At 37.6% G+C, this 22,668-nt stretch overlaps 2 protein-coding genes and 1 pseudogene across 8 annotated transcripts in view; 1 reads left to right on the top strand and 2 right to left on the bottom strand.

Moving 5' to 3' along the window:
- Kansl1 (KAT8 regulatory NSL complex subunit 1) overlaps positions 1-22,668 on the top strand; it is a 163,597-nt gene that overhangs the window by 76,641 nt on the left and 64,288 nt on the right. The window lies entirely within an intron of this gene.
- LOC141413736 (ADP-ribosylation factor-like protein 1 pseudogene) lies at positions 11,540-12,077 on the bottom strand (annotated as a pseudogene).
- LOC141414003 (polyadenylate-binding protein 4) lies at positions 16,621-20,754 on the bottom strand. The gene is given in 5 exon segments (XM_074048889.1): positions 16,621-17,072; positions 17,075-17,198; positions 17,200-17,336; positions 17,339-17,392; positions 20,733-20,754. Coding segments are annotated over 5 exon segments (789 nt in total).

Below are 22,668 nucleotides of genomic sequence, written 5' to 3'. Positions count from 1 at the left end.
TTTGGGTTTTGTTTTTGGCATGGTGCTGGGGTTTCAACTCAGGGCCTATACCTTGAGTTACTCCACCAGTCTTTTCTTTTCTATTTTTGTGAGACTGGGGTTTGAACTCAGGCTTTGTACTTACAAAGCAGGCGCTCTACCACTTGAGCCACACCTCCAGTTCTTCTCCATTGGTCTTTTTTTGTGACAGTTTGTGTGTGTGTGTGTGTGTGAGAGAGAGAGAGAGAGAGAGAGAGAGAGAGAGAGAGGGTCTCATGAACTGTTTGTCTGGCTGACTTTGAACCACGATCCTCCTGATCTCTGACTCCTGAGTAACTAGGATTATAGGTGTGAGACGCTGGTGCCTGGTATTTTTTGTTTGTTTGTTTGTTTGTTTTCCTTCCCTGGGCTGGTGTCTCCTCCTAAGTACAGGTTTACATCACTGCACCCAGCCCTGTCCCTGTCCTTTGGATATTACAGTGCCTCAAGCTTTAGTTCTCACCCATGTCCCTGTACCCTTTTGTTTCCATCTTTCTATATATTTTTCTTGGTGATCTTCAGTCCCAAATATTTATTACTTGTGTACTAGTGATTCTAAATTTGTATTCCCAGACCAACTAATTCTCTTCTTTAAAGTTCAGATTCTTAGTCTCGTAAGTACTTCAGGTTTAATGTGTTTATAATGGAGCTCTTGATTTCCCCTGCTAAGACCATAGTGCCTGGCATAATATAATATATCCTAAATAAATGCTCTCCATGATTATTTTTTTTTTGATGAGGTCATAACAATCAAGTTCCCATTTCCTTAAATGAAAAGTTAGGGAATTAGATTAAACTGGTGATTTGCTAACTTTAGTGCTCAGCACAAATACCTGGAGTGCTTTCAAATTACATATTGCTGGGCCCATACTTCAGAATCTATGATTCAGTGCGTCTAGGGGTAGAGGCCTACAGTGTGGGTTTCTAACAAGTTCCCAGGTGAGGCTGTTGCTATTGGTCTCAGAACTGTGTCCCTGGAACCATTGGACTGGATAATTGGGTAATTTGAAGGTCCCTTTCAGCACTGGTATTTTACTATTGTCTAACAGAAATGATGATAATAGCACATATTTGAGACTTTGTGCCAGGAATTGTACAAAGTACTTTACATGTACCATCTCATTTGGTTCTCATGGTAATTGGTAGGTATTATCCTCCTTTAACATGTTAGATAAATGGCAGAGTTAAGATTGTTCTGCCCTTTCTCTTTATTTAAATGAATGGTTCTTCCCTTGCTTTCTTTTTTAGGACTCTCACATACTCGTTTCACTTTTTAGATACTTGGTTTGCCAATATTTTGTTGTCGCTGTGTTTTAAAGTTCCAGGCTGAGAGCTTATACTCAGAACTTAGTTTATATTGTCTGATTTAAACCTCATGATGTCTTTTATTGTGGTCTTTTGTTTCAGCTGTACCTCCTCAGATTTATAAGCTTATTGAGGATTTGGGCTTCATTTGACTACTGTATAGTGCTCACCAGAATGCTGTTGACACTGTGGGGGAAGGTCTATTATTGTAATCATTTTTACCAGATACATATTACTCAGGTTTAATTCAGAGGGTGTGCCAATTCGTTTTGAATATTCATGTGATGACATTTTTCTGCTTTTGCACAATTAAAATTAGACAAACTAAAACAACTTAATTAAAGTTGTTTTATTGAGGAAAATACTTAACTGGTTAGCTAAAGTTTAAATATAAATCTGATAAAGGTCCCATGTTCTGGTTTTACATTTCCAGAAATTTGTTGTTGAAGGAAAATTGTGTAAATTGTTTCAGCCTTAACTGTACCTTTATATAATACCACATTGTATTTGTGTTCACATCTACCTGTCAGTTTGAATATCATTTCATTATAGAAGGATCTAAGTTAGTATAAAAAAGCAGGCTAAATTTCCATTCTCTTTATCATAGATAGGAATTTTACACACTTCTCTGATGTGTAAAAATAAAACTGGTGGCAGTTCGAACATCTATAATGAGGCAAAGATCAGCTTGTTCTTTAAAACCAGGACAGATGGTTTGAGAGTATAATTAAAAAAGAAACTGGCAGCCTTTTTCATGTGTTTGGGAGAATGGGAAGGTTTGTCAACTACTAAAGTTTTGCTTTACTCTTGAGTGTAGAATTTCTCAAAGAAATAGAAACTGTGATGGAAATACAGTTACTTTTGTAGGTGAGCCATGGGAATTTTACTGTACTGCTGTATGTGGTATGAGTCCATACATGCTCAGACTTAACTGTTGATAAGTGATGAGGGGGGAGAGAAGAGACAGACTGGAGTGCCATTTTCTGTTTTCTAGGTAAAGATTTTTTGGTTGGGGATGTATTTAGCTGTGCAGAAGTAAATACTGTCTGTAGAGCTCTAAGGCATCTTGAATTGACTCCATGGTTGTTGCTCTGGTAGTCTTACAATTCCAAAATGCAACCCCAGTGAAAGAATGTGGGGTTAGTTAGGTTATTGTTGTTATTGTTCAAGGTCTCACTCTGCAGCCCAGGCTGCCCTTAAACCCAGTCTTCCTGTCTTAGCTGCCCCTCTCCAGTACTGGGATACAGGCATATACCTCCACACCTGGTGTGTTTTGTTGGTGGGACTGGGGTTTGAACTCAGGGCTTCAGGCTTGCAAAACAGGCAGTCTGCTTCTTGAGCCACACCTCCAGTCCATTTTGCTCTGGTTGTCTTATGAACTGTTTTCTCTGGTCTGGCCTTGAATTTCTATCCCACTGACGTTGGTCTCCCAAGTAGCTAGGATTACAGGCCTGAGCCACTGGCACCCAGCTGTGTTATTAATTTTTAATTTCTATTTTTCTGTTTTTGCCGTAGCTCTTCAGAAGAGTTTTTTACTTAAATCCTCTAGTTTAATCTTTATTGCTTTAAGTTGGTAATTCTCAACTTGGATGCGCATAGAATGACTAGAAAGCATTTTAAAAAAATTGGGGTCTTAGGACCTCCAGTTAACTCAAAATTTAATTGGTCAAGAGTGAGTCTCCAGCATTCATGTTTTTAAAACCTCTCTAAGTGATTCTAATGTATGATCAGTACTAAAGAATACTTTTCTGGGATGGGATGTGGCTCAAGTGGTAGAGTGGCTGCCTAACAAGCTCAAGGCTTTGAGTTCAAACCCCAGTACCATCGCGCCCCCCCCCCCAAATTACTTTTCTGAGACTACAATAAATTTCTTGAAGGAAAACAGCCCCCATCCATTGAGCTCCCACAGAGGGAAATTGAGAATGTCAAATCTGAATCTTAGCTAGAAGCATAGAAATGTAATTCTGTAATTTTGCAAACTTTGAGTAAGTTTCACGTTACAATTTTTGTTATTATTTAAAAAAATTTTTTTGGCGATACTGGGGTATGAACTAGTGGTCTAGTCAGACACTCCCTATCTAGGTTTCCCTCATAGCTGGGATGATAGGCATATAGCACCACATTCAGCTTTTTTTTTTTAAATTAAGATGCAGGTGGATTCCCCCCCCCCCCACAAACCACAATCCTCCCAATTGCTGCCTCCCCAGTAGCTAGGATTATAGGCACGAGGCACTGCACCCTGCCATGCTTTTAGTTGTTTTAAAGAATTTCCATTCTTCCCTCTAACAGATTTTACTTGCCAAATGCAATTTGTCTTTGTTTAAAAAAACAGTTCATGTTCTTTGATTTGTGACTTATTAAATTTATATAATCACTGAGCTCTTAAGATCTCTAGCTCTACTTGGTGAGACAAGTCTGTCAGTTCACCTGTTCCTGTCAGATGAAGTAGCAAGTGAATCTTGTAGCAAAGCACTGTTGCTGAGATTGTGTGATTTATTTTTCTGAATGAGCAGCTTTTATACACTTAATCCATTTCAGGCATGTGATGCTTTGAGTGCAATTTGGAAATTCATTGAAACATGGGTCTTTGGTTTTTTGTTTGCTTTTATAATTTAGGAACCTTTTACTTCCTTTTCTTCTCAACACCTTAACAGTGTTTGCTCACCAGTATTTTAGTTCTGTTGGGAGCTGTATTTATTCAGTTAGAACACATTGCATTATTTCTGTATGTGTCAAACAAGGTCCCTGCTTTTGATGGTCAGAAACATTCACACAGATACTAGATTTTGTTCTTTTTGTCTCTACATTCTATTCCATGGCAAATGTTGTTGGCTTCACCTTGAAATTGACATTCTGAATACAAATAGCACTCCACATTTCAGCTGCTATTGTCCTAGTCTGAGCTATTTCATCTTTTGCCTGGACAACCTCAGCAGCTGCCTAGATCTCCCTGCTGTTAATGATCATCTACGGTGTATTCTCCATGTAACATTCGGAGTGAACTTTAAACAATGGCAAATTTTACCCATGCTCAAATTTCTCAAAGACTTCCTGTCACAACCTAAAAGTCAAACTCCTTATCATGGGCTACCAAGCACTAGAGGATCCAAGTTCTGTCTGCTTCTGTTTACCTACTTGATAATCATCTTATCATTTATTCTTTGACTCCTTGTGTTCCAGCCACATTGGTCACCTACTCAACAAGCTAAGTGCTTTCTGGCCTGTACATTTGCAATCCGCTCTGCTTGGAAATCTTTTCCCCAGATTTCCTGTCAGCGTGGCTCATTTCTGCACCCTGTTCAATTCTCTACTACTTTTTTTTTGTTGATGTTAATAGCATTACTAGAGTTCTTGAACTCAGGGTCTTGCACTTGCCAGGCATTACCACTTAAGCCACGCCTCCAGCTCACAGAGTTATGAAATTAGGGAAGTCCCCAAGTGCAGAAACCCAGCCTCTCAGACCATGGATGTTTTTTCTGATAGAGGAACTTTTGAAACCTTTAAGAGAATAAAGGAACTTCCATATTTGTAGAATCAGCCACTGTATTGTTGAAAATTGGGGATTTGTCTGTGTAGACTGTAGGTGCTAGCACCTACATTCTGTTGCAAGTAGCTGGGATTACAGGCGTGAGATACCTCACCCTGTTTGTTTTGCTTTTTTTGTTTTTTTTGGGAGGTAGGCTCTTGCTATTTGTGAAACTAGCCTGGAACTGGCTGTCTTCCTGCTTCAGCTTCTCAAAGTGCTGGCTTTGACTTCAGGGTTTTTTTTGTTTTTTGTTTTTTTTCCTTTGCCAGTACTAAGGTTTGAATTCAGGGCCTTGTGAGGTGCTCTACCACCTACCATTTGAGCCATGCCCTAGCCTTTCTGTATGGGGATTAAGTTTAATGTGAATTGAATAAATGCTCTTTCAAATGCCGTAGCTTAGTGCTACACATTGCATATATGTATTGAAATGTCATTGGGAACCCACAAAGTCATGATACTTTGATTAAAATTTTAAAGAAACAAAAATCAAATTCTGGTTAAGGCTAGCATGTTGCCCCTTTTTTGAAAACTGTATCAAGTTCTATTACAAAAGAGGGCCTAGTCCCCAACACTAATGGTAACCCAGGTCTGCTGTCAGCTTTTCATATTATCCTGGTGGTACTCAGGGGACAGCACTTAGGATATTTGTACGAGAGGAAGTCATGATTCAGGAGGCAGTCTCCTCCTGCCATGTTGCCACAATGCTATTAGTTTTATGTTCCTGTATGGCCTGCGTCCAGCCTCTGTCTGATATTCTCATATATCCTTTCCACCTAACCCCTGTATGCTGTATCTTAAAGGCAGAGGCTAATGTGTAGTTAAAGTCACACAGTGGATACTTAATGCTGTTACAGTGGAATGCCTGCGCTTCCTTTTATAATCTAGAAGTATCACTACTATAAAGAACTTCAAAGTTTTTAACACAAAATTTGTTACTTTTAGATCAGTAGCTTGTAGTTTTAGGATTTTTAAAAATAAATTTATTTCAGAATTTTAAAAATAATAAATTCTTTCCTTCCTCCCTCCCTCCCTCCCGCCTGCTTGAACTCAGGGTCTCACCCTTGCTAGGCTGGTGCGTGAGCCATGCTTCCAGTCCTAGGATTTATTTTTTTATTTTATTTTATTTTTAATGGAAAGTGTCTTTGGGTAGGAATATTGGCAAAATTGAGGTTATATAGCTTGTCTGTAGTTGAAAGTTTCTTCTCCTGAGAAATACAACATGAGTTTCTTATGCATGTATTTGTGACAGCAGAAAAATGTTAAGAAATGAAACCCTAGAGCTATTGGATTTTTTTTTTCAATACAAATCTTTAAGAATTAAAGTCTTTATTGCAACACTGAAAAGTACAGTCAGTAAAAGAACAAATTAACTTGTTTTAACCAACATTTTGGTGCCCTCCCCCTCACTGTTTTTAAAAATATACATGTCTTTTCTACCCTTTCAGTAACGTTTAGATGCATTTTAAATTATAGAGAAAAATTGTAATTCAGTACTTTAGTATCCACATTGTTTTATGTACACTAGAAAATGTATATGATTCACAATGTGCCTTTCAAACGTTTATAATCTCCATTGCACTTTGATTTATTATTCATTATCTTCTTAGTTCCAGATGTTGGGTTACACTTTAGAAATGCAAAAATCAGCAAACACTGTCCATTCTTCAAAGTTTACAATTTGAGGATGAAAGAAGGGGCAGGAGACATCATTTAATTACGAAATCAGGGTACAGTGCCATCAAGGATGTAAAACATGTATTTTTAAAAATGCATGGGATTCACAGTAAAAGTAATCCAGTAACAGTAGGGGATAAAGTTACAAGTGAAAAAGAGTAGCAGATAATGAAAATAGCCAGGTGGGGGTGCACGTCTGTAATTCCAACACTTGGGAAGATGAGACTGACTTCTACTATATAGTGAGACCCCATCTAAAACAAGAAGACTCTTGTTACAAGAGTTGTATTAAGCCCTAAAATTCAGAAATTGAATTTGGCAAGAGTAAGAAACCTGCCAGAAAATTTCTAAGAAGTTACAGGGACTGATTTATTTTATTAATTAATTGATTGGTTGTGGTTTTTATGATGAAAGGAAATTATTTATAGTAAATGGAACTTTAATGAAATGGACCATACCAAATTATAAACTACCCAGTAATATGTTTTTTAAACAGTTCTATTTGAGAAAGCAAAAAAAAAATTACACAAGTGTACTTGTACCACATATTTTTATGAAAATATTTGTGCCTTTATAAGGGTAGGGAAGACAGTTTGAATTTCAGGTACTCATCAGGAAGCTTTATTAATTACCAACATACAGTAATTGTTTCCTTTGGTACCCTTAGCTCCTGCTGCTGCTGAATTTTTACTGCAAATCTTAGAAATTTTATTTCATCTGTAAATGTATCAAGATACCTTTAAGAGATAATGATTCTTTTTGTTAAAAACACAATAACCTTTTCTATACTGAAGATAAGCTAATTTTTTCACATAATGTAATAACCATATATGAATATATATATTTGTCATATATAAAAGTTTATTTCTTCAAATTAGGATCCCAGAAGAGTCCCAAATACTGCATTTCCTGGGGTTTTTTGTTGTTGTTGTTGTTTTTTTTCTTTTATTCATATGTGCATACAATGGTTGGGTCATTTCTCTTCACCACCACCCCCTGACCATCCCCTGACCATCCCCTCGCTACGAGGCATAAACTATTTTGCCCTTATCTCTAATTTTGTTGAAGAGAGAGTATAAGCAATAATAAAAAGGACCAAGGGTTTTTGCTAGTTGAGATAAGGATAGCTATACAGGAAGTTGACTTGCATTGCTTTCCTGTGCATGTGTGTTACCTTCTAAATTAATTCTTCTTGAACTAACCTTTTCTCTAGTTCCTGGTCCCCTTCTCCTATTGGCCTGTGTTGCTTTAAAGTATCTCCATTAATTTCTCTGCATTGAGGGTAACAAATGCTATCTAGTTTTTTGGGTGTCTTACCTATATCCTCATACCTCCCAAGTGTGCTCTCCTTTATCTTGTGATCAAAGTCCAATCCCCTTGTGTTTACCCTTGATCTAATGTCCGCATATGAAGGAGAACATACAATTTTTGGTCTTTTGGGCCAGGCTAACCTCAGTCAGAATTATGTTCTCTGCATTTCCTGTTTATGTCTCTTAAATCATGTTTAATTTTTAACAGCTCCCCTCCCTATTCATCCCCCACTTCCATTTATTTCTTAAAACCATGTCCTTTATGCTGTATTTATTTTCCAAGCTGTGAATTTAGTTGATTGTATTCCCTTGGTGTTACTGTTCTTCTGTCCTGCTATTTCCTATACACTGGTAATGACATCTTTGGTTATTGGTTTCAGGTTGGCAAGAATACTTTGTAGGTGGGGCTGTATACTTCATATTGTATCTAAAAGGCAAATAGTGTGTGCTGTTATGTGGTGTTAAGCTTCAGCAGTCATTAAGGTGTGGTCAGCTTGGTTTATTCATTGTAGTGTCTGTGGTGGGGGGCAGGTGTGTGGGGTTGAGACAGGGTGTTGCCGTGTGTACTTTATATGTAGCCCAGACTGGCCTTGAACTCAGTTTTCTACTGCAGCCTGAGAAATGTGCTGTGATACATCCATATAATGGAATAGTGTATAGCCATAAAATTATTGAATGTCTTGTTTTCTTTTCTTTTTTTTTTTTTTTTTTTTTGGCAGTGCTGGGGATTGAACCCAGGGTCTTCTGCATGATAGGCGAGGGCTCTACCACTGAGCTATATCCCTAGTCCAAAATCATTGAAGAACTAGTGACCTTAATTGGAAATGACACTACTAGTAAATACACTCAGTTGTGTGTGTATATAGAAGATGGCACAGAGTTGAGTAGGTGGGTAAAAGTTCTTTTTCCTAGAAGTATTTATGGGAGTGATGGGGCAGGTAAATCCTTTCAGTTAGTTAAAATTAGTAGAACCGTAATTCATGATCACGGCATTGACCCTCTTAATATTTCCAAGCAGAATTGAATGTGTTTGAGAATTATGTTAAAGCCTTATGTGCTGTTACTACTATTGTTGGGCTTCATCTTCATCAGTAGTCAAAGAAATAAGTAATGTAGTAGATAAACTGCAAGATAATAAGTTAATTAGGAGCTATATTACTGTCCGTAAGTCTCATTTAAAATCTTGACAGTCATAGATACTTTGATTTAACATGGGTAGGATAAGGAAGGGGAGAGAATTTATGGTGTGTGTGTTTGTGGGACGAGGGTTTGAACTCAGGGCTTCTAACTTGAGTCACACCTTCAGTTCATTTTGCTCTGGTTATTTTGGAGGTGGGGGATGGGGTCTCCTGAACTATTTGCTCAGGTTGACCATGAATCTGGATCCTTCCAGTCTCAGTGTCCCAAGTAGCTAGGATTATAGGCATGAGCCACTGTCTCCTGGCTCGTATTGTTCTTACATGCCTGTATTTTTCCTTGTGGATTAAATACATGATCTCATTAAGTGAGTGCAATAACCTTTTGAGGTTAGATAGTAATACTACCATCTTACCGAGGAAGAATCTGAGACTTGTAATAAGGGGAAAGAAAACTGCTCAGGATTGCATGTAAGAATTTCATCTGAAAATTCTTTCCTTTTAATTGTCTCATTACAACTCTGCTTGCTTCATTAAAAAGTGCTGCCTCACATTGCATTTAGTTGAAAAATATACCTTGGAAGGCTGAGAGCAGGAGGGTTGTGATTTGAAGTCAGCCTGGCCAATAACAAAAGTCCTGCCTCAAAAACCAAACAAGAAACCAAGCTTCCTCCCCAAATCGAACAAACAGAAAAAAGAATTAGACCTAGCATATTACTAACACGGTTTAAGTATGAACTGTACCCCACAGGCTCATGTAAGGAAAGCCTGGTCCCAGCTGGTAATACTATTTTGGGAGGTGCTGGAAACTTTAGGAGGTGAGAAAGTAGGACACTGAGAGCGTGTACTTGGGTTGTATCTTCCCCTGGCCCTTTCCTGTTCTTTCTTCTCTGTTTCCTGGCTGTAGTGAGTAGAGCAACTCTGCTCTAATATGTCCTTCTGTCATAATGTACTGCCCCACCAAAGTCCCAAGTACAATGGAGCCAGCCATCACATACTGAAATCTCCTAAAATATCAGCCAAAATAAATCTTTTCTCAGGCATTTGTCACAGCAATGAAAAGTCTCACTAACACAGGTACCTGTAAAGATAGCTGCTACTTTCTGACTAGTCAGATTTGACTCTTGAAAATCATGGTGGTAGACGATATTGATTGCATGGAACTGCATTACTTAAATAAATGTGCCTTAGAAAATTGTGCTGCTTTTGTGCAGAGTAAAAGACACAGGAATCTCCTTCAACAAGCCAGCTTGGAGTCCTTTTATTTCGAACAGGGAGAAACAGTGTATAATAATCTGAACTGGGGTGCAACTCTTGAAACAAAACAGTCTGAGTTCAGATATTCCTGTTGGGATGCCTTAAACAATTTAAGGATTTTTTTTTTTTTAAACTGTTAATGCACCCATGAAAGAGGGCTTTGGTGTTTGGTCTGTTCTTAGAACTATTGTCCCTTTTAACCTTCCACTTAGAAATTTTACGCTTTTAGATTGAACATTGTTCCTCCTTGAGATTTTTCACTCCTTTTCTCCTCCCTCATCAGAAATAAAGAAGTTCTTCATACTGGCCAATATGCTAAGTGTAGGGTTTTTTTTAATGATTCTTAAAATAATTTTTATTTCCTTTCATGTGAACTTTTTTCTTTATTGTGTTGTGAATTCCATCAGATAGAACCACTTGGAACTGCTTTTACTATAGACAAGTTTGTATAGACATCATTGTGAATGTTCTTTGATTAGTTTAGCATAATTAAGAGATAGGTTGTCTGTGTTGTTAATGTTGATATGTTCACAAATACATAGCATAATTTTTGAGACAAACTGTGACCCAAAAGTCTTGCCCACCTCACTTGTAGGTGGCCATGGGCAATCTAACATATCATAACCGTGTCACATTTCATAAAGAGGCAGTATTACAACCTGTCCTACCTACTTCACAGGATTCTTGTACGAATTGATTAGGTCAATATAGGTAAAATTCTTTTGACAGCTATAAAGTACTGTCAAAATGACAATTGCAGGTAAGTCAGTGAAGTTAGCCACCAAAATAATATTTATACCTGTGACCAAAAGTTTTTAAATGAAACAACTTAAAGTAGTCAGTTAAGCAAATGAAGACTATATAATACATACAGGAACATACATGTTCCTATCCTACTCTGAGTCTAGTCTTTGGAAGGACTTAATTCACTTTTAAGGGGAAAAAAAATCTCAGTTAATATATCTGGTTAGTGTTTATACATACAAGATGCAACCTTTAATTTCAAACATAGCAGGGTTTACTCCCCAAGGAGAGTGAATTCTTTAATAGAACTATATTTGAATATGAACTCCATACAAAGAACAAGAAAGCAAGGAATGTTTTACATTATATAGAATGCTCAGGTGATTCCGTCAAGCTAACCCCTGCAACCAAATATTTATTTTTGTATTTATTACAAATGCTGCGGTCTGTTCTGTGGATGTCAGCAATCATTTGGCTTTAACCTTTAGGCATATGAAACATGCATGACTGTTTTCAGAGGGAGACGTGATGGAGCGAGCCTTTGTTTCAGAGGAGCTGAAGTGATTGAATTACTGTCTGCGTTTTAACTTTTCAGGGAACCATTCCATTGCCTTATCATGGCCAGTGCCTTTGGTGGCTGATGTTTTGAATATCTGCCATTTCCCATTCTTCAAGTCTGGTAAACCAAGTGATTTGGCCATCTCTGAGGGAGTCGTTGCCTGCTCCAAGTCCTGTTTGCAAACACCACGAATATGGCTTTTCTTAGTTCTTCTTCCTCCAACATGACAACAGTGATGTGGAAATGCCAATTCAGTCTAGGTCACAACTGTCTATTACATAAATGACTGCATCTGTGTTGGAATAATAACATCTCCAGTATGGCCTGATATTTATCTGTCCTCCTAAGTCCCACAGTTGGAGTTTAAGGTTTTTGTATGTCACTGTCTCTACATTAAATCCTATGGTAGGAATAGTAGTAATGACTTCCCCAACCTGTAATCCCTACAAAATTGTGGGTTTTCCAGCACCGTCTAGTCCCAAAATTAAAATTCTCATTTCCCAGGTTCAAAAGAGACTAGAAAAAATACTTGAGAAAAAGCCACCCATGATGAACTGCCTGTCCGCCCTCCCCATCCTCACAGGCAGGCCTGGGCTCAGCGCTGCTGGGTCTCCTGGGTCTCCTTACAAGCCTGGTCTACCAGGAACTTCCACAGTGGACTCCCAGTGGGGGCGGGGAGAGGCCTAAGTGTGGTTTTGAGCTATTTGTGAAAACAGATATGAGTCAAAAGAGATAGGTTGAATATGATATTAAGTAAGCTGGCCTTTGACACATAGGCAATGAAGTACTATTTTAGAGGCCAGGTCAAGGATGACTGGAGGACCTTTAGGTCAATTGAAATACAAAGGAAAAGGCAATGTGAAATATAATAGGACTTAATTATTACAGGAACTTTGTGATTTTTTTTTGAACCTGTATTAACAGACAATGAGGCAAGTTTGGAGAAAGAGCTAGTTTTGGATGAAAGTTTGAATTTTAGATGGTTAAGTTCAGTGGTTAAAACTGAGAACATTTGGAGCCAGATTGCTTGGGTTGAAATGTAAATTTTTACCTGTGCTTCTCAACAGAAAAGATCTAATCTTTTGGTGCTTCATCTTTTTCATATGCAATATGGGGATAGTAGACAGTGCCTCATAGGGTTGTTGTAATGAAGAAATGATAAAAATTTATTTAATATGTACAGCACAGTGATCAAGAAAACAAGCATTCACAGATGTTAGCTACTACGTGGAGTATACAGCTGGAGAAAGCAGATCTAAGAAATTATAAGCTAGTGATACACATTTGTTGATCATAACATGTTGGAGTCGTAAGGAATCTTTTGCAACGATTTTTACTTGGAACTTGTGTGCATGAGGTGTAGCTGGGTACTTAAACTTTGAGAATTAATAAAACTCTTGAGAAAGAATGCAAAAATTTAAAAGTTAGACCGGAAACTCAGTCTATTTATTATTCCTAAATGTAGTGTAGAGCAATGGTTTTCCACCTTTGATAATTAGTCTAAAGTGGAAGTGTAGTAATACTGTTTGCTTATCTCTGTGTCTCTTTGGCCCCTGGGATTGAACTCAGTGCCTCAAAGTGCTCTACTACTGAGCTACATCTCAGCCTCTATCAGCTTTTCTAACTCCACCCTCACCTTCCTTTAATGAAATCCCCAATATTATTCCAAGTATTCTATATTGTATGATTCAAAGAATGCTGGGCACCTGTCTGGCTTTAATGAAGAAGCTTTATCTGTCAAAAGTGTGATCTCTTAACTATCACCTGGGAAACTGTTGGAAATATTAACCATGGGAACTTAACTCAGATCTGAATGAAAAACTGGAAGTGGGATCTGATAACTAGTATTCAGCAAATCCTGCAGGCTTAAAATTTGACCTTTAATATAGGGTTTCCAACTCAGATCACTTCAACAGATAATAAATGAATCAAGCTCTCAAAATGTGAGTGATTTTCCAAGTACAGATCACGTGCAAAATACAGATCATGTGCTAACCTGAAGGGATAAGCTGTGTTTAGCTAATAATCCTTGAGAACCTTACAAACCTAGTGTTGGCAGGTCTTGTCTTTGTAATAGCTTCTAAAGTTCTGGTAACAAATTGAAAAAACTTTTTTAAAAATAAAGAGTCTTGCTTTGTAGCCTAGGCTGGCCTTAGCAACACCACCCCCAACCCCATCACCAAGTCCTAGGATTATAGTTGTTTGTGAGCCTGCCCTGTTCCAGTTGTGGCGGGGGGAATTGACACACTTGTGGAGGTCAAGAAAACTCAAGTACAGCAAACACTGCAAACTTTAGGAATATGACCCTAAGTTCGTGATCTTTTATGTAGGAGTTTTGAAACATTGTGGGTATAGTTTGCCTCATATCCCAGACTGTCCTAGGTAAAATTGTAGATGTGGAAATAGTTTTGGTCATTGGATAAGGACACTTCTAAGTTGTTTCATCAGCAACGTCATTCTGAAACCTAGCAGATAGTAGGTATAATTCTTAAGTTTTCTAACCTAATAAGCAAGGAGGCATCCATTATATTTTTATTGCTTTGATTTACTAATGTACTTTGATCCCTTTATTTATATTTATATTTTCACATAAATAAATCTATAATCATTTGTTTATGTCTTTGAGTTATTTGATAGGAGTTCAGTTTCCGTGACCTACTTCTGATTCTGATAGCTTCCCAGTTTTTTCTTTCGCGATTTTAAGATAGACTGTCAGTGCTTCAAAGAAAAAGCCTTTGCAAGGGCTGTGTTTGCAGGTAAACAGCTGGATGGATTCTCCCTTAGTGTGTTGCTTGTTGCCTTTAAATTTTACTTTGAGCTTTTATAACTCATACTGAGTGAAGCCTAAGGCCAGTTTGCTGATGCTTAATACTGTTCAGATAGGTTGGCCTGAGGAAGGATATTCTATGTTACCTTACCTTTCCATTATGAGAAGAGTCGCTTCTTGGATAATCTAACGCAGTCTGTAGTCTTTTTCCCTGCCAGAAAAAGTCAATTAATAACACTGCCTTTTATTTTTTATTATCTGTAGTCTCTTATTGTCAACTCAGTATCCTTGGATATCAAATAAATTTTTTTTAACCTACTTTTGTCTGACCTTCAGTTCATTGAAATTTAATGAAAAATTTTAAGTTTTGCTGGATGGGTTGACTGTAGAAACCTTCACTGTGGTTATTGAAGCTTGCATATATGATACAGTGGTTGGAAATGACTATCTTCATGTCTCCCTACTGTTTCTTTCTTTTTTTTTTTTGCCTTGATGCTTGTGGTTAGGAAATCTCTCTGAACATTCAGAAATTAACCAGTATTCTTAGTTTCTAGCTCTGGAAAACTTTAAAATTTGTGTTTTCATGGATATAAAAGGAAGCTTGGGCTGGCCAAGTGGCTCAAGTGGTAAAAGCACCTGCCTAGCAAGCGTGAGGCCCTGAGTTCAAGCCCCAGTTCCACCAAAAAAGGAAGCTGAGGAAATGCAAATTGAATTTCAGTAATTATCTGGTTTATTAAATAATGATTTTTTTAGAAGGTAATGGTAATGTGGATATTCTTTGCTCTCTCTGTGTACTGCCCCCCTCCCATCCCTCCATAAGCATCTTCTCCCATTTTATGTATTTGTGTGTGTATGTGTATGTATGTATTTTTAAAGGGACCTGTCCATTCATGGCTTTATTTTTTAAATAATACACATTTAACAATACTGCCAACTCATTTACTACCATGATCTTATAAGATTACTTCCATCCTATTCTCTTCCTCCCCTTCTCTAACCTAAATTGTAATTTTTTTGCTTTTTTCTTTTTTGGTGGCTTTACTAGTGTTTAATAAATTGTAAGGAAGCTAACAGATAATTTTTGTATTGGAGCTGAGGTGCTAAGGAAGTTGCAGGACATGCACATACAGCTTTTAAAGTTTTCCCAGGATATCTCTAGGTACTTAACTATCTTTAAACTTCTCAGAAGATGTCTTATGGGACTTGGGCTTTCAACATTGTATTAACTAAGATTCATACTGCTTCATGTAGCTATAGTTCATTCATTTTCATTGTCCATTGTTCATCCCATTCACTGTTTCATTCCATAATTTATCTGCTCCTCTCTAGTTGTGCATTTGGGTTTTCCCCCAAGTTATGTAATCTAAAAATAATGTCCAATGAGGGATGCTATTTTTCTGAATTGTGTGGTACAAAGGCTCAGTTGGAAGTTGGATCTAATTCTCATTCTGCCAAAAGACTTTGGACTAGTCAGTTGCTTTATCTATGATCCTTGGTTTCTGGGTTTTTTCTTTTCTTAGGATTCTAAAAAGAGTAACGTGAGCTATAAAACAACTCAGAAAATGTGTAGTGAGTGAAACTTTCTATTGTAGTTTCCAACCCTGAATACTCTTCTTCACTGAAGTGTTTTAAGTACTATGGAGGACAACTTACTCTTCCTGGTGTTTACAGGTAACTTAAGTGTTTTATAGTCATCCTCTGTTATGACCTGGGAGATCTTGAGGAAGCTTTAAATTTGACTGGTGGATGTTTTGCTATTGCCTTATTTTTTTCTTGTCACAAAGATTGTTGGCATCCCTAGAGCTGTTTGGATTGTTTAAACATACTTTTTTGGGGGAGCAGAAGTATCCTGCAAGTATGTTGCTTCTCATTCATAATAGCACACAGTGGAGGTGTCTTTTTTTTTTTAGTTTAGTTTAGAATCATGAACTATAGATAGTTCTCTGAAAAGCTATATATGTCATCATATTACATGTCTATTTACCTTAATAATCAGCTCATTTTTAGTCCTATAAATATTCTTAAGAATTTGTTTTGTAATCCCAGCACTCAGAAGGCTGGGATAGGAGGATCAAGAACTTGGGACCAGCCTGGACTACTTAGACCAAAAAAAAAAAAGCCTGAACGTAGTGTATCAGAGACCATCTCCCTTTCTTACAAGAGTAATAAAGGCATGTAGTCATACTTGAACTGACTGAGGAAAATATTTTAAACTGTTATCAATAATGTAGAACACCTGTAGTCTGTAGTGTGTTTAAGAATACTGAATAAAGTTTTTTTAGTTTTAGTTTAAGTTAGGAAATTTGTATCCTTCCTCAAGGTTTTTAGTTAGAGCACTTGTCTATCAAGTATGAGGTCCTAGGTTCAATCCTTAGCACCAAAATAACAACAACCTGGGTTGAAGAAAGGATAGGATGGGTGTGGCTTATGGGTCTTGGTGTTGAGGTCCGTAGGACATGATAGAAGTCTTCAAACCTTGAGTTGAATTCCATGAGGGGATCATTTAGCTTTTGACTCGGGCTTTTCCTCATCTGAGAGGTAGCAGCAGCAACAGTGCCTACCTTCTGGGCAGCTTCTTTTGTAGCATGATGAGCCTGTTGATCCACCACAGTTTCATCCACCTTTGAGTGGAGAGACTTGGGCGATTTGAACATGTGCTGCAACTCCGAGTTGTCGATGTCCAGCAGCATCCCTGTGATCTTCCCAGCCAGGTTTGAATGCATTGTTTGGGTGAGCAGGAACAGATCTTCTCCCAGCATCTGCTTCTGTTCCTGGGTGTGGTCAAGAGCTCCTGCCCCTGCATGTGAACTGCAGGTTGGGGTGCCTACAGAGGTTGTGTGGCAGGGTGGTGACCTTGGAAGCTGAAGGCTTGCTTGTATGACACCACAGCCTGTGGAACAGCAAGCAGTAACCACAGCAGGAGGCACAAGGTTTGTTACAGCTGTGGGAGCACTTCCAGACTGGTAGCTGTCAGTGAGCCCTTGAAGGGTGGCACCAGCCCCACCAAAGTTCATAGCCAAGAGGTAGGGGCACTCAGAGTGGTGGTAGGGAGGCCAGGAGATGCTGAAGCATTACCAGTTGGCTCCAGGTGAAGAACTGGGCAAGTTCTGGGCCAGTTTGTATTCCTCTGAGAAGTCAGGAAACTGTCTGCTTGGGTTACCTACTTTTCGTTAATGTGGGATTTGTTAGATGTTGCTGCTTGGGGGTTGCCAGTCTTGGGGTCCCTAACCAGTTCAGTAGCTGTTGCTGCCTTTTTTTTTTTTTTTTTTTTTTTTTTTTTTGCTGTACTGGGGCTTGAACTCAGGGCCTTCACCTTGTGCCACTCCACCAGCCCTATTTTTGTGAAGGGTTTTTTGATACAGTGTTTTGCGAACTATTTGCCTGGACTGGCTTCAAGTCGCGATCTTCCTGTCTCTTGAGTAGCTAAGGATTGCAGGCATGAGCTACTGGCATCTGGCCAGTTCAGTTTCCTTTTTCCTCCTTTCAGAGGTTTTCTTTGGTTGCCTGTTGAATCATTTCTGGGGTTTATAGTTGTGCTTCTATAGGAATTAGCTAGGTCTTACACTTGCTAGATAGTGGTCTACTACTTGAACTACTCTGCTAGTCCTTTTTTGTGTTGGGCTTTTTTTTTTTTATTTATTTAAATTATTATTGTACTGGGGGTACGTTGTGACATTTGCAGAAGTGCTCTTAAGTATACCATCCTCCATCATTCTCCTTTATACCTCCCCTCCCACCATGTGTTGGGAATTTTTGAGGAAGGGTCTCGTGAACTCTATCTGGGATGGCCTCAAACTGTGATCCTCCTGAGTAGCTAGGATTATGGATGTGAGCCACCAGCACTCGGCTCACATTTCTTACTTTTATTGTGTTCAGCAGAATATGAAATTTGTATTTGTTCTCCATGTTTGAAGTGAACTATGTGGATTAAATTTTGACTCTTGATTTGGATAAAACAACTGAAGACAGCCCAAAATTATGAAATGATACATTGTATTTTAGAGATATGAACTGAAATATTTACAGAGATAATAATGTGATATTGGAGATCAACTTTGAAATAACCCATAAGGTGAAAGATAAATGTTATAAATGAGGTAGGATTGGCCAGAAGTTGATAGTTGAAACTAAATGATTGTTCTGTAGGAGTTCATAATCTTTCTTTCACTTGCATTAGAAATTTTTCACTTAGAGGGGATGATAGACTTTTGTAAATGTCACAGTATATATCCGGTACAACAATTTTTTGAAGAAATTAATTAATTTAAAAATGGTCTGTTGGAGCTGGTTGGAATGGCTCAAGCAGTAAAAATGCCTGCCTAGAACGTGTGAGGCCCTGAGTTCAAATAACATTGCTACCAAAAAAAAACCAAAAAAAAAAAACCTTAAAAAAAATGATCTGATAAGTGAAAGAAATGGGAGAAGATTAGGGTTACTTACATTGTTTCATAAAATTTAGCACAAGTTATAAGGTTATGTTTGACCTCCAGTATCTGTTTGAGTACATTCTTCCCTTGTTCACTGTCTTGAGCTCTGGACACCATTGTATATTTGTCATTTCCTCTTCCTGAGACATACCACAATCCTCCAGTCCCCTTCTATCCACCTCCATGTTTTCTACGCCTACTCCCACTTCCAAGCCCTCCCTCTTTGCCTATTCAAGTTCTAATTTATGTTTTTTGAGATCAGTTTAAATGTTTATACCATAGAGAAGTCTTTCTAGATTCCCAAATCTAAGGGTGATGTCATAATTCTCTCTTCTCTTAGGTTTCATATGATGCCTTCTTCTCTAAAAATTTAAAGAAAATAAACCATAGTTCTGTTTGTTATTATATCCCTAGCACCTAAAATAATCTCCAGTAAATAATAGTTGTCTAAATATTTGCTAAATGGAGAGTGGGGGAAGGAGTAAGAGAGTGCATAGTGAGTTAACTTCTTGACTGAATACTTAAATATCAGAAGTAATCTGGTTTAAGCAGTAAAACCAAAGGGTTAAATATACAAGAACATCTCAAGAGTCTGTCAGGATGAATCAGCAATTTAGAAGTACTTCTAGTACATTTGTTTCCTGTTGCTACAGATTTCTCTAGAAAGTTGATACAACAAAGTTAGAATGATAAATGAAAATGTGCTAAGAGAATGTTTGTATCTCAAGTTTTTTCCCTGGGATTTATTTTACATGAGGGCTATTTCATGCCAGACAATTTGGATCTTTTCCCCTCCCCTGTGTGTTCTTTCCTCAGTCTTCATATTTGGGGAGAGGGTAATTATTGAAGTTGTAGCTGATAATACTGTTTCTATTCTAATGGCCAGCAATGGTTTTATGGCTTTACCATTTTACCGTACTGAGGATTGAACTCAGAATTTTGAGATTGCTAGGCAGACTCTACTGCTTGAGCCATACCTCCATTCTCCAGGGTAGAACTTCCTTTAGATGACTATAAAGCCCAAGACTCAAGAAACAATATGACCTGTAACGAAACCATCTCTATTTCTTAAAAGGTTTTTTTTTCATCTCTTATTTCTCCTTTGTCTCCTTAGTGTTTTGTATGTTTTGTGATACAGAATTGAAATCTAAGGTTATAGTTGTTGCATAAATTGTTATCCTTATCTAATATACACACTGTGCATTGCAATTAAGGATTAAATCATTTTATGATCACCATAACCCTGTGAGGCAAATACTGCTGTTATTTCCAAAGGTCAATTTACATGTCCAGCCAGGATCATGAAAAGTAAACAAAAGTGAGAACTTGACTCACTCTTCTGTTTGTTTCTCACTGCTTTTCAGTTTGATGGTGAATACTCAGGGGTTTTTGTTATTTTTTGAAGTTGTAGCTGATAATAATATGTCTGTTTTAATGGACTACAGTAATTTTACAGTTAAACCATTTTGCCATACTGAAGTTTGAACTCAGGACTTTGTGATTGGTAGGCAGATTCTACTGCTTGAGCCATACCTCCAGCCCTTTTTGCTTTGGTTATTTTGGAGATAGGGTCTTGAATTTTGCACAGGCCAGCCTACACTAAGATTCTCCTTATCTTGTCCATTTATTGGGTTGGCAGGCACATACCACCATGTATAGCTTTTTTCCATTAAGATGGGGGCCTTTTTTTTTTTTTTGGCCTGGACTGGCCTTGGATCCCCCCTCCTCCTGATCTGAACTCTCAGCCTTCCACATAGATTGGGATTATAGGTTAACTACTGCACCCAGCTATTGGATGAGATAAGCTCTTGCAAACTTTTTGCCTGGGCTGGCCTCGAACCATAATTCTGCAGAATTGTCTAGGATTATAGACATGAGCTCCCAGTGCCTGGCCCATCCTTTTGGTTTTATAAATTATCTAAACAACCTGAACACTTGAGAATTTAAGGGCATCAGGCTTTCTTGTATACTCTTGGAAGTAGCACAAAGGCTTTTGTGAAATAACTTACCTTCCCGTTTTTGATTGAACATAGCACTATTAACGCTGTAATTTGCTGTGAAATCATTTTATTTTGAGTTCTTAATAGGACCTTTGTTGCATTAAAAAGAAACTAGAGACCAGATTCAAATCAGAATAAACAGTGGTATTGTCACTATTCAAGTCTTTCTGGCATGTCTCTGGTAGCTTTAATGAGATTTTTAAAAAAATTTCTTGCTCAAGGAAGAGAAGTATAATCTATCACCCCTGTTCCATTGAACTTGCATGTAAATTTTCTATCTTGTAATAGAATTAGGTGACTTAATTAGAGGCAGTTCTTTGTGGTGTTGTGGTTCACTGTCTAGAAAACGATGGCTTTTGCTGTAGTTTATCTCTGTTATTGTCTGTGGCAATGCTGTAGACATTGAAGATGGGGCTTATAAAGTACAAAGTCTTGATAGAATAATTTTATTTAAGATTGTGTCCTACTAGTAAGTTGATAGAAAGGGGTATAATACTACAAATTCTTACTGTCTAATTTGCATATTAGCAGAAAGTACATTCCATAGAGCTGGTGGCTTTTTTCCATAAAGATGGGGTCTCACAAACTTTTTGCCAGGGTTGGTCCGAAACCTCCAGATCTCAGTGACTTAAGTGGTAGAGTCCTGTCTAGCAAGCACAAGGCCCTGAGTTCAAACTACAGTATTCCCCTCCTCCCCCACAAAAAAAAGAAAAATAAATAAATTTATCATCTATCTATCCATCCACATGGTCTCACTATGTAGTCTAGGCTGGCCTCAAACTGTTGATCTTCCTACCTCCGCCTCCCAAGTGCTGGGGATTGCAGGCTCACACCACTATCCCCAGTGACTTAGCACTTTGATTTTATCAAAATTAATGGCAGTCATCTGTGAGCTATGTGATTCAAGTGATTTCCTCTTATGGTAGAATAGAAAGATTATATTAACACCTTTGAGGATTTAGTGTACAATTTCTATGAAACTTGAAGGAATCTGGTCTGCACATCTAAGAGAGGTTAAATTTCCTTACATAAAATTGATCTGTCATCTTCTAGTGAAACATTGGTATTGACAGATAGTATTAGTCAAGATGATTTTAATGAACTTAAACAGCCTCAGAAAAGACCTTAAAAATTTGCTTTTTTATCACATTAGCCATACATGGAAAATGAGCCTTACATTTTCAAGGGATGAAAAAGATTACTTTTCACTGTATGGTTTCAGAATGTTAGAGATGTTTTGGGAGAATTAATTTTTTCCTCAAACAAATATTCTGTATTCTTGGATTCATTGTATCCTCAGTTGTAGGTATGTGATAGTATTCTACTAATCCTGTAAAAAGAACTATGAAGTCAGAGTTCATGTAAATATAAAAGAAATTTATTTATACTGTGATTTCTTCATATATAAGCCAGTACTGGTACATAGTTAACAACATTAAAAGTACTGTTTTTGTAGTATCACAAAAGCAAATATTGATACTGTCATTTACTGCATCTAGGTAACTGAAAAGCAAATCATAGTGTCATAGTGTGACATTTTAATGATTTTTACCTAGCACATGTAGACAAAGCAGATTTACCAGTAAAAACTTTATAAAAGCAAGAAGCAAAATAAAGAGTTGAAAAGAATTTCCATACAAGTGTGAACTACACTGCATGTGAACAAATATTTTGGTAATAAACTGGGACAAAGAAAAATATTGTTGCAAATTAATATTCCTACTCAGACGCACAGATAAAACAATTGCTTTATGAATTCTTAGCACAGAACCAGCAAGGAAAGAGTTGACTCATCAGTGTTGGAATCCATGTTTTATTTCCATTATTTATAATGACTGCATTAGAAGCCAATCATCGTTTTATTTAAAGTATCATTCTGCAACCTCAGACTTGTGGTTTTTTTTTTTTTTGAAGTCTGTGTAATAGTTCAACTATGTCCATAATG

The sequence above is a fragment of the Castor canadensis genome, chromosome 11 (assembly GCF_047511655.1).
Source record: "Castor canadensis chromosome 11, mCasCan1.hap1v2, whole genome shotgun sequence".
In the NCBI taxonomy this organism is placed as follows: Eukaryota; Metazoa; Chordata; class Mammalia; order Rodentia; family Castoridae; genus Castor; species Castor canadensis.
Note: the sequence above shows the minus strand (reverse complement) of the source record. Positions and strands in the feature narration are given on the sequence as shown.